The 12,777-nt window shown below is 44.3% G+C and overlaps 2 protein-coding genes across 2 annotated transcripts; both read right to left on the reverse strand.

The window, feature by feature from the left end:
- Window positions 1-2,288: 2,288 nt before the first annotated feature.
- Window positions 2,289-7,481, reverse strand: zgc:171844 (uncharacterized protein LOC100151763 homolog). Its single transcript, XM_062409006.1, has 6 exons — window positions 7,234-7,481; window positions 6,007-6,127; window positions 4,210-4,283; window positions 3,392-3,506; window positions 2,947-3,017; window positions 2,289-2,844 (listed from the first exon to the last, which is right to left on the reverse strand). The coding sequence occupies exons 1-6, from the start codon at window positions 7,313-7,315 to the stop codon at window positions 2,726-2,728; spliced, it is 582 nt and encodes a 193-aa protein (XP_062264990.1). The 5' UTR covers window positions 7,316-7,481; the 3' UTR covers window positions 2,289-2,725.
- Window positions 7,482-7,853: 372 nt separating this feature from the next.
- On the reverse strand, window positions 7,854-11,593 carry mfsd6l (major facilitator superfamily domain containing 6-like). The gene is made up of 2 exons (XM_062409005.1): window positions 11,478-11,593; window positions 7,854-10,477 (listed from the first exon to the last, which is right to left on the reverse strand). The coding sequence occupies exon 2, from the start codon at window positions 10,426-10,428 to the stop codon at window positions 8,638-8,640; it is 1,791 nt and encodes a 596-aa protein (XP_062264989.1). The 5' UTR covers window positions 10,429-10,477; window positions 11,478-11,593; the 3' UTR covers window positions 7,854-8,637.
- Window positions 11,594-12,777: the final 1,184 nt, after the last annotated feature.

The raw sequence follows: 12,777 nt of genomic DNA on the forward strand, positions 1-12,777 counted from the left end.
ATAACGAAATCACTTCGGACGTAGGTGATTTGAGAGAAATAAATAACATAGTAATAAAGAGTTAAATATACATCATAAATAAGCTTTTTATGAAAATGATGAAAGATATATTTCAGGAGCTGCACACTGAGTCAGGATCACATTTTCCACGTCTCTTTGCTTTGTGTTGTTTGACTTTCTGCCACATGGGGGCACTGTTTGATTCGAGGCTCACTGTGTTTCCTCTGAACTCAATGATCAGTCCCCCCCAATGCTCCAGGTAAAAATGTGCATTTAACTATTTTAGGTTAAGGTTTAAAAATTCCAGTTGGACGTTTGACATAGTAGAGATAATGTTGACATGTTAATGTATGTCAGTGTATATTTTTTTAGTTTTTATTGTCTTACATCTCTCCCTCCTTTGGATGGACTCCTGTTTCCTGGTTGTGATCGATTAACTGTAATATTTATAAGTATTGATTTGATAACAAATGAATAATTGATCCAAAGAATGAATAAATAATGTTTATCTGACTCATGATCAGACACAAACAGGAATATCAAAGGATTAGTCAGATATTCTTTGTTATTATAATTGGAGTGATATCTTATTCACAATAAGGTCACCAGTCAGACTGATGGTGTCTTTCTCTCAGAAGCGTTTCCCTCACCGACTCCGGGGATGAACGCTGTGTTCGATGATGTGAGTGTGTGACTCAGACTCAGTGACTCACCAGCCAGTAAACAACAGAGAGTATAACTGGTGTCTCCTCTGTTCACACCAGATCAGACAGTCCGGCCCATTATTCCCAACCACACGGGCTCATTACAGTTTCCAGGTTTAATCCTCTGATCTCACAGGAGCAGAGTTGAGCCCACGGACTTTACACTGAAACATCTGATGTGAGTTTGTGCTGGTGAACGTACCTGAAGCTGTGAGGAGCCTGATGCTGCAGCTGGGAACCACCTCAACCTACTGGTTTGTTTGATCACACTGGTTACTGGTTGCTATGACACGGTATGAAGATGAAAACATGTAAGTGACGATCAGACAGAAAATAGATGAGACAATAATTTCCCAGTTTGAGATCCATCCATCGTGTGATGATGTGATGCATGAACGTTTTTGAATTCTTTAGAAGTATTTATAAATGTATTCATATCCATGTTAGTACTGATGATTAATAAAGTACACACTATTCATGAATGTATTTGGAGCTAGATGTAATAATCACTAGAAAACAGTTTTCTTTTTGTATTGTTTCATTTTGAAGTATTTGTGGAGTATTGTTTATTCAAACAAACCAGTTCCCTGTCGCTGCATGCAGCTGACACACACAAATACACACACACACACACACACACACACACAAACACACACACACACACACCCTGATCTTTAATTTACTTTCCCTCGAGGAAATGTCACTGACAATTTCCTGGGGGAGTGAAAATCTAAACTGCTGGAGGGTGGAGCAGCACAAGAGAGAGAGGGAGAGAGAGAGAGAGAGAGAGAGAGAGAGAGAGAGGGAGAGAGAGAGAGAGAGAGAGAGAGAAGAAGAAAGAACAATTAATTGGCGTAGCAAGATATCAGCTCGTTTCATACTGTACAGGAACAAGCAGCTTTCTCCACCAGCAGCCACTGGGAGTGGGCAGCAGCGTGTCTGTCTTCCAAATGAAGCCTCCAGATTAGTCTCCTCAGCCTGTGAATTGAATACAGTGGTGCAGTGAGTGCAGGACTGTTTATCTGCACTGTTTATGTGCACGGGGACTCGGAGCAGAACACATCACTGCAGAGAGAGAGACTCCAGCTGCAGGGACGACAACAACACAACTGGATCAGTGAGACGGGGACGGACGTGTGTTTGTCTCCGTCTCACATGATTCTTACTTAAATCAAAAAAATAGTTCATCAGGAGACGTTTGGAGACAGAGCTCATCTCCGAGTGAGACTCATCTGTGGCTGCAGTGTGTGTCTGTGTGTGTGTGTGTGTGTGTGTGCGGTCCAGGTATCACTTATGTTGTGAGGACATAAATGTGTCCACAGTCACACTATGGGGACAAAAAGCAGCGAATAACCTAAAGCACATTTTACAGTGTGGACTTGTTTTAAGGTTTGTTTTAGGATGGATATGGTTAGGGTTAGACAAGTAGTGACTATGGTTAAGGTTAGAGTAAGTTTGAATTAAAGCAATATAATATTAGTGTGTGTGTGTGTTTGAACAATAAATAAACATCTGACAGAGACGAACATGATCCTGAGACTTAAACATTTAAATCATCGTCAGAAAGAGAAAAGCATCAAACGTGTTTATTACAACATCACTGTTCACAGTCCGAGTCACATTAAGACACAATATCATGGATCACAGACACATAAGGATTGTTTTAAATTATACATGTGAAAATACAGTTTTTATACAAAACACAGACTAAGGCATATTTCTTAAACCCACTCAGAGAAGACTCTGGTTTAAATTGTAAACAGAAAAACGATCTACATTGAAATAAATGAGGCTTTATGAATTAGTCAATAATCTAACAAAAATGACAAATTTATTCTAGAAATCCTCTAGAATATTTTGTACTGTGGCTGTTTACAGTTTTATTTTCTAAACTGAATTTCATTTGTAAAGAAGTCACATTGTAAAACAATATAAAATGCAAAATAAGGACAATCATCACATGTTAAAGCCTGAATAATGTGGTTATAATACTTGATCCCTAATGGGCGTGTGGTGCCGTGTCACATGACGGAGCAGGTGAAGCCGCAGCAGTCCTTCAGCAGCGTGACTCCAGTTTTACTGATGAAGGGCGTCGACGTCTGCTGAGACTTGGAAGCCACCGTTTGATCCGGCAAGGCTCCTGATTGAAAACGTGAAAATGTGAATATTAAACATTATTCACAGGAAAGATTCGTCGTATTTAAACTTAAACACATACGTGTGTCAGCAGCTTTAAACTAACCCTTTGCAGCCGCAGCCTTGGGAAACTTGGACTGTAAGAAAGCCGCCATCTCTCTGTCTTCCTCTCGCTCCCTGTGAAGGAAAACACATCCACGTTTTCTTTTTCATTTCGGCTTTTAAGATTTTATCGCATGTTGCTGAATGTCACTGCGAAAACACACTTTAATAGTGGATTCTAATCTGCATGGTGTGATTTCACTGCTGCAGTCACACACACAGACCTGAGCTCCTCCTGCAGGAAGCTGATTCTCACTCTCCTCCTGCCTGTTTATCACCGGGTCTAATTTAGCTCCACTAACAAAATGATGTGAGGGACTGAAAACTCATCGGCTCGATAAGAGTAAATACGTCCAGTTGTAAAATTAAATCTCTGCAAACATATCTGCAGATTACCAACCTGAATCAAAGCTCAATTTATCTCCATCAGTGGATTTTTAAAACCTCACCTGAGTCGTTCGAACTCCACATCGTCCACCAGGAAGTCTCTGGTCTCCACCAGCTTGTTGATCTGCAGCAGCAGCTCCTCCTCCCGCTCCCTGTCCTCCTTGGACTTGTCTTTGTCTGTTCAACACAACACACAAATTAAACACAAGCACATACACAACACAACAAGGCCTTTACACTAGACATGTTTTCTTCATGAATATCCAGTCGTCAGCAATTTAATTTCAGACTATTGTGGACATGGACACATCCAACACGTCCCAATGCATGTTGTGGACAACAACACATTTTGAAGCAGCAGAAGAAGAAGAACTTCCTTCTCCATCGAGTTTATTTATGTTATATATTTGCATTTAACTGTTTCTCAAAGTTATTTTTGTCATCAAAAGGATGTGATGTCGTAAACAGTAACTTATTGTTTCTCAGAATCAGAATCAGAATTCTTTTTATTGCCATGTATATTTGCACATACAGGAAATTGCCTTGGTGTGGTTGGTGCACTTTACAAACAACAATATAAAAAACAACAACAATATCGAACAACAATTTATACAGTAAGTAGAGTTACGTGCTTCTAGAAGAGTTCAGACGAACTGATTCTATAAACCAGTTTATATTTCTATCATCTCCATGTAAATGTATTGTTTTATGTTTCAGCTTCTAGTTTCCACAGCAACGTTCCTCCACATGAGAGCTGTCATCTAAACCTAATGAGAAGAGGGATGTGAGTGTAAGTCGGAAAATAATTTCTGACTAAAGAAGAAACATGATGCTCATTATTATATGAAATCTTTTCTTTAAAGCTTTTTATTAAATTCACCTGGAACTGAGACCAGGTTTTGCAGCTCATTCTTCAGCCTCGTGATTTCTTTGCAGAGCTGGATGTCGTCCATCCTGAGAGGAAAACAAAAACATGAAAAATTAAATGAAATGTTCCCCCAAATCCATCAACACATACTTGACATAAGAGAAAACCTAATAAGGGTTTAAAAAACAACAACAGACTGGAGTTTGTATCATTGCAGCAAAGCAATTTCCTCCTTGACTTAGAGCACAGAGCCGTGAATGAGGAAATGTGAGTTTATCAAACTGAAAAAACACCGGGGCCAGATTCTATCAGCAGACGTGTGTTTATTATCTGAAATGATCAAATCTCATTTCACCGCCTCATACGACAGCAGCCGCCTGGACGAGTGTGTGTTTGTGTGTGTGTGTTTGAGTTTGTGTGTGCGAGTGTCACACCTACTTTATTAAACCAACAGCTCAGTGTTTCTATCAGTGTGTGTTTATCAGGACGACTCATATGCTGCCACCCAGTGTGCGACAACGAGCCGCCACAAGGAGGAGCTGCTGTTTACCCCTTTGTTTGTTTGTTTGTTTGTTTGCTTGTTTATATCAACAGGAAGTTGGTTAGAATCTTGGTTTGTCCAGTTCAGTCTGAAGACATGCAGAATGTGTTGAGGTTGATTGGAGGATCAAAATGAAGCGTAGGTGTGAAGTGTGAGTGGTTGTTGGCTCCAGCCCCCTGGGATTGGCTCCAGCCCCCGGGACCCTGAGTGATATATGGATATATGATGATTGAATTCTGTTGTTTTACCAAATCTTCCCTCGGTTGCAGTTGACTGAACACACGTCGACTCACGGAGCCCAGAGGGACGAGGAAGAAGTCAGCGGGTTGTTGTCGGTGCAGCTGTGCATCACTTTGTGAGTCTGTGACACAAGACCGTCTGACACGTGTCGTCACGATGCTCAGCTCCGAGCAGACGAGGCTGCGTTGGAATTATCTCACAGGAAAATAAACAAATCGAAGCCCGAGCTGGAGTCATTATTATCTGCCTCCGTGACTCACGCTGTGAAAACATGAATCAGAGCTGATCAGAGATCTGATTCCCTCTGCTCCCGTCTCCAGCCTCGTGTGGCAAGATAATGAGGAGCGTCTCCACAGAAAGAGAGGGAGATAGTTAAACAGCAATGTGTGTGTGTGTGTCTGTGTGTGTGTGTGTGTGTGTGTGTCGCAGCCTGGTGAGACGGTAAGCAGCACTGCTGTTTTGTCTACACACATCGTGCACTTGGCTTCTCTCAGAGGCGTAGGCTTGACAGTTGTGTTTCCCGATGGAACTCCTGAGGGACTTTAAACAGCAACTCTGTGTTTACAGATCCCAGAGCAGCCGAGCTTCGGTCTGTGTGCGGCTGCAGGGACCAGACAGAGGAGCTCGATGTGATGGTAGAGGAGCTTCAGGAAACTCTATCAGTTCCACATAAACACTGTGCAAATCATAAACCACGGCCGAGTGACAGCTGGTCAAAATGTGACAGACTGAAGATATCATGTTGTGTGAGGTCACTGTGAACTTAAACGATGACCTTTGACCTCCCAACTCAAATCAGTTCATCTGTGAAACCAAGCAAATGTTTGTACCAAATCTGAGAGTATCATGTCGAGGTGATCCTGAGATAACAGGTTAACAATGCAAAAAGGGTCCCTGTGAGCTTGACCTTTGACCTTCAACCACTAAGATAAAACCAGTTCATCTTTTTGGTCCAACTGGAAGTTTGTACCGTATTGTCTATAACAGAAGAGAGTGTATACATCCTCTTCTACAGACGCAGGTCTTACATGTATCTGAGCTCCGACTCTCTCCGAACCAGGATGTCTCGGATCCGCTCGATTCTCACCAGCTCTCCCTCGATGTCCTGCACCGTGATCGTGGAGTCGGCCATCGACACCACGTCCTCCGCTGAAAGACAAACAGACAAACACGTTGAGTTTCTAAAGATCCTGAAACGGGATTTAAGTTTGTTAAATCTAAAAACAGCCGGATTCTGAGGATCCATCCACCGTAAAGGTCGGAACTATTTAAATAACCTGAGGATAAGAAAAGCTAAATTAAATCAAGCTTGTTAACAGAAAACACACATATACTGAAGGTGCCTGTGTGAGAACATGAACCTCCGCCCTGCATCATATCCTCCCTGCTGCTATGATCAGGTCTAAGCCCCCCCTCTCTCACTCCTCACCAGGAGCGATGACTCACCCGCCAGAGCTCGGATCGGCTTTTAATTACCTGACCTTGTGTGAAAAGACTTTACCATCACATACGCTGAACCACGGGGGAGCTGCACGAATACACAGCCCCAGCACACATGTGTATTATCACATGTTGATCATCACATGTTAATTATCACATGTAAATTATCACATGCATGAACACACACATGAACTAACAGTGTGTTAGTGTGTGAACAATCTGCACCTGTGTTACAGTTTATGTTGCTCTAAGGGAGGATACGTTTTCCCCTCCGTCCTCTGGTCTGTTTGTTTGTTTGTTAGAAAATAATATAGAATAGAAATCAATAGAATAAAACTATTGTGTTTTTTCACATGATACACATATTTAAAAGGACAGAGCCCCTTTATGATAAGGACCCCCCCCCCGCCACACTTTGATATTACTAATACCTCACTCATGCCCCGCATCTATAAGATACTGCAGATATGTTCATGCTTAACTAAAGTTTTATTATAAATACATACACATATATGTACAATTTATCTATCTAGGAAAAATCTAAAAAACACAACGTACTCTTAAATTAATAAATCAAACAGATTAGTAGAAGTACTGAGGGGGGGTTGACACTGAAGTGACCCTATGGGGCCCCTGAGGGTTTGTTAAATCCTGTCTCCAGCCCTGCAGGTAACTTAGGGCTCTTCCATTCTCTCCAGCTGAGTTCATGCTGATTCACACTTTTCCAAGGCCAATGAAGTAAAACTGTGTAAATACATGTTTTCTGTTTTATAGAAGTATTAAAACGTGCAGAGTGAATTCCATCTAAAACTCACCTGGCTCCTTCTTCACTCCTCCGTCCACCTGCGTCTCCTCCAGGGCTCCGTACTGTCCAGAGCATTTTCTCTCTTTCTCCATGTTTTTCTCCTTTTTTCAATTTTCCGCACAAAAAGAATCAGAGGAAATATTGGTGCTGCTTGAAAATGAAAACAAAAACGTGTCCACGCACCATAACCGGAGGGAGAAAACAAGGAGGAGGAGGAGGAAGAGAAGGAGGTGATGATGATGAGTCCAGGCTCAGACTCACACTGAGGATTTCTCTGCTCACAGGAGCTGAAGAAGCTGCTCTGCTCAGTGACGCCACCTACTGACAGAGAAAGAGAGCAACACAGAGCAACTGCTCAAAAGCTACTGCATAAACAAAGAGGAGCGATGCTGACTGCTCAGACATATACTTACCCTGTGTGTGTGTGTCTGTGTGTGTGTGTGTATTAGAGATCTTCCTATTTTGCATATTATTGTAATCTCAGCGCGCACAGACACACAAACACACACTTTCTTAAACTCCTACTTGACTCATTATTTTATTATCCTTAACTTTATTTATTCTTGAATGGATTGCCCCCCCAGTGGGATGTTGTTGAATTGAATTGAAACTTTACGGACAAAACAAACATCACATTATGGAGCGTTTAATATTATTATGATCTCAATGCACAGAATTGCAGAATATTAATTCAACATTTGTTGTTTCACATGAATCCAGAGACGTGTTAAAGTGTGTTAACGACATGTTCCCCCACCAGGACTGAAGGGGCCGGAGACACTGAGCCTCTGAAAACACAGAAGACCTTTAAATGTTCTGTAGCTGCAGTTAATTACAAATCAGCATCTTCACAGCTTCAAAAAGGCCCCAACAGAAGGAGCCTCAGATCCAGCAGATCAACACCACTCAGTGTCCCGGGTGTGGTGACACAGAGCGACTGGTTCGGCCTCACCTTGTGCACACGGCTGCTGTTTGCTCTGCTTGTCAGAGGCTTTTAAACCCTGTTAAACCTGCCCTGTGCTGCAGAGAGCTTCTGGCCACATGTAACCCTGCTGCCGTGTGGTTTCCTCTCTGTGTGTTTGTCTGTTTGTAAAATGGATTACACAAAAACTACTCAGTGGAGGGAGGTGGTGTGAGTCAGGGAAGAGCAAGTTGTGGATCTTTGACATTCAGAGACATTTCTTGGAGATAAATCAAGCAGGTTTAGGAGACGGATATTTATGAGTGTGTGCAAATGAAAGTCAGAAATTAAATGAAACCCGTCATAACCCATCAATTATCTGGTTCATGCTACTTGATGAAGTGTCTGTACAGGACTGTGTTCACCACATGTTATTCTACATATTGTTAAAATATTCTGCTCTTCACCCATTGTTCTCTTTCGTGCAGCCGACTCTGTAAAGTTCAGTTTCTCTCAGTGGTTTATCCTCCTTCCATAATTATTATTATTGCTTCTATCGGTTTCCATCGCTTTGTCGAGCCAGTCCCGCTCCTGCTCCGACTCCGAGTCACTGGCCTCACTGGCGTTGGCGGCCAGGAGGCGGGAGTAGTTGATCCTGCGCTGGTGCGGGGCCTTCCACTGGAGCAGCAGCAGACACACACACCACAGCATCAGACCCGCCGCCACTGCCCTGAACAGCCAGGCCAGCCCGAACCTCTGCACCACAAACCCTCCGCCCACGCTGCCCAGGCTGCTTCCCAGCTGCAGAGACAAGGCGCTGTAGATCCTCCTCACGCTCCTCTCGGCCTCCGGCGTGGCCACGTCCTCACACTGGACGTTCACCGCCCACCACAGGGCTCCGCCGCTGAAGCAACTCAACATCTGGGCAGGCAGCACGGCCCAGGGGCCCCAGAGGAAGGAGTAGTAGAGGCACTGCAGGCCGAGAGCTGCGGCCCCCACTGCCAGCACCCTCCCCGGGCTGAGGAGCTTGGACAGCCGGCCGGCGAGGAGAGGGAAGGCGGCGTGCGAGAGCAGAGCGAGGGCGAGAGACGATCCCATGTGCAGCTCGTTGCTCCCCTGGTCCTGCATCTGCCACAGCAGGAAGTTGTCCACGGCTGCGCCCGCCGCCCCGACCAGCAGGGTGGTGATGGCGCAGAGCAGAGCGCGAGGGGAACCACGCACCAGCTGCACGGCTTTCAGGAGCCCGTTGGCCCGGTCGCGCTTCTTGTTCAGGTAGAGAGGGAGGTAACAAGCCACGGGCAGCGCCAGAGCGGCCCAACCAGCGTAGCAGAAGAAGTGTGCCGCGCTCCTGGGGATCCGATCGGCTATGAGACAACTCAACTGGCTGACCAGCAGCCCTGCGCCTCCAGCCCCGCACGCTGCTCCCAGCAGACCCCACGGCCCGATGGCGGTGTAACGGTCGGAGGCGTCGGCAAAATCCAGATATTCATACAGTCCATCATCGGCCGTCCACTCCAGAGGGGCCGACACCGACTCCCACACCGAGACGAGGATGAGGATCAGGAAGAAGAGTTGGTGCTGAGGGTCCATGACCTTCAAGTCTCCTAAAAAGTCGAACCGGCTCTCCTCCTCTGTCGTCTTTTCTCTCTGCTGCTCCTCAGGGCCTGATTTGACCTCTGACCTCCTCCTCCTCCTCACAGCAGCAGCAGAGGAGCCGGAGACATGAGGCACAACGGAGCTGCTGATCCCAGGTTCTCGAAGGCTGCGCTCGACCCCGACAGAAACATCCTCTGGCTGATTCCGTGAAGTTGTGCTCGTCATTACAGAAGCAGATTTAGTCTCAGCAGGTAAAGTGTCACCAGGATGGGAAACAGGATGTTCTGGGGGACCGCTGGTCACTGTGGTTTCAGGTAGGAGGCTGATGGGGAGCAGGTTATCCAGACTTTGGGCCGAGCCGCTGCTCAGATTCGTGGCGTTACAGGAGCTGCTCTGCGTGTGCACCTCTGCGGTCGGGACGAGCAGCAGAACCAGAGCGACCGCTGCCGAGCACACCAGAGAGCCCTTGATCACCACTCGCCTCTTGTTGTAGTGCTTGGAGAGGAGAGTGGCCACAGGGGTCCACGCCAGCGATATCAGGTGTTTGGCGGCCATGATGACGCCCGTCATCGCGGGGGTGAGGCCCAGCTGCCGGAGGTACAGGGTGAGGAAGGGCAGCAGGCAGCCTTTGGAGCAGGAGCACAGGAAGTTGAAGACGCTGGCGAGGGCGAGCGCTCGCTTGACGTCGATCTGCTTGTTCCTCTTCATGGTCGTCGTCCTGCTCAGAGACTCGGCTGCTGACTCACATGGATTCAAACTGAGAGACACACAGAGACGGGAAATAATCAAGTTTAACGTTTTCACTTCAGACGTGAAAACTACAGAATCTTCGGTATTTTAATTCTAAAAGTCGTCATCAACAGCAGGAAATCCTCAAGTCCTCTTCAGTCAATTGTCATTATACATATATTTTGGATTAAGGCTAGGCAATACAAAATATCTATATTTATAGTAGCATCATTTTCATAAATAGCAATATAACATAGATCCAATATTATAACACAAAATTGAGCAACCTCACATTTATAAATATAGCAAGTGTATATATATTTGTTTATAATTTGATAATTATCAATATTGTACATTATTATCTTGATATAATGTTTGGCCATTTAGCGCAGCCCTATTATTAAGAGTATAATAATAGAACACAGTTGCTATGGTTGTCAAGATAAAACAAAATGATAAATATCGTCATCTTATCATTTAGAATTAGAGATATTTGATAATATTTCAAATACGTATCAATCAATCCATCTTTATTTGTAAAGCTCATATCAACAACCATAAACAATGAGTTCATAAAGATGGGTAAATCGTTTGTGTTCTTTTAAATCATCTTACAATACGAGTAGAATACAATTGTTAAAATAAAATAAAATAAATAAAGATATGTGTGATTGTTCCAGGAACTCTGATTCTCATCCCACATCCTGTTCACGTTTATCTTTACATCCTGTGTTGATCTGAAATGTTTATCGAGTCGTTTCTGTTCCTGTCTCTTAATAAACATGTTAACGTGGTTTTCTAGGAGCTGATAACAGATCAGTTCAAACATCACGTCACCAGCGCGGAGAAGAAGCTGCAGTTTAACTTTAAAAATAAACTTTAGAACAATTAAAAGTTCAGTTTTCATGAGGAGGAAGAAAGAAAGTTAAACGGTGAAGCAGGAAGTAACAGGTGGCGCGTGGATGCACCTGTTCCCGCAGCGGAGGACACGTCACAACTTTAACAACTTCAATAATTTAAACTTTTACCGTTTCGCTTCTTTTCCACTCGAAGGTCCTCAAGGTTCTCCTCATCGATCTTCTCTGGTTTCTACATCCACTTGTTATCTCCTAGAGAAACACGTGACACCTTCTGCAGGTTTAACGTTTACACCGTCTACACACCTGGAGCCGTTCTCACGACTCCAGCGCCCCCTGGCGGCGCGGCTGCCTCAGTGCGGGCCACACACTGAGGTGATGTCAGGTTAAATGCTCAGAGAAAGACTCAGTTAATGATCTGAATTTAAGAAGATCTGAATCAAACATGATCTGGATCAAACCAGATCTGGATCGCACAAGATCTGAATCAAACAAGATCTGGATCAAAAAATATCTGAATCAAACAAGATCTGGATCAAACAAGATCTGAGTCAAACAAGATGTGGATCAAACAAGATCTGGACCCAACAAGATCAGGGTCAAACAAGATCTGAATCATCAATATCTGAATCAAACAAGATCTGGATCAAACAAGATCTGGATCAAACAATATGTGGATCAAACAAAATCTGGATAGAAAAAGATCTGGATCAAACAAGATCTGGATCACACAAGCTCTGGATCACACAAGATCTGGATCAAACAAGATCTGAGTCAAACAAGATGTGGATCAAACAAAATCTGGATAGAACAAGATCTGGATCACACAAGTTTTGGATCAAACTACAAACGATCTGTAGGCGGTGATTAGAGAATGTTTCACAAACATAATTGAAGCTTTGTTTATTATCACATCTTGAAATTTTACGTCACACAACACAACACAACCCGAGATGAGACCAGATGAAATAAAACAAGACACAACCCGACCAGTTACTGATGTTCCTCATGCTCCTCATGCTCCTCTTGTTCCTCCTGCTCCTCCTGCTCCTCATGCTCCTCATGCTCCTCTTGTTCCTCATGCTCCTCATGCTCCTCATGCTCCTCATGCTCCTCTTGTTCCTCATGCTCCTCATGCTCCTCTTGTTCCTCATGCTCCTCATGCTCCTCTTGTTCCTCATGCTCCTCTTGTTCCTCATGCTCCTCATGCTCCTCTTGTTCCTCATGCTCCTCATGCTCCTCTTGTTCCTCATGCTCCTCTTGTTCCTCATGCTCCTCATGTTCCTAATGCCCCTCATGTTCCTAATGCCCATCATGCTCCTCAAGTTCCTCATGCTCCTCATGTTCCTCATGCTCCTAATGTTCTTAATGCACCTCATGTTCCTCGTGTTCCTCGTGTTCCTCATGTTCCTCATGCCCCTCATGTTCCTAATGCCCATCCTGCTCCTCATGTTCCTCAGGTTCCTCAGGT

Source organism: Platichthys flesus, chromosome 16, assembly GCF_949316205.1.
Source record: "Platichthys flesus chromosome 16, fPlaFle2.1, whole genome shotgun sequence".
NCBI lineage: Eukaryota > Metazoa > Chordata > Actinopteri > Pleuronectiformes > Pleuronectidae > Platichthys > Platichthys flesus.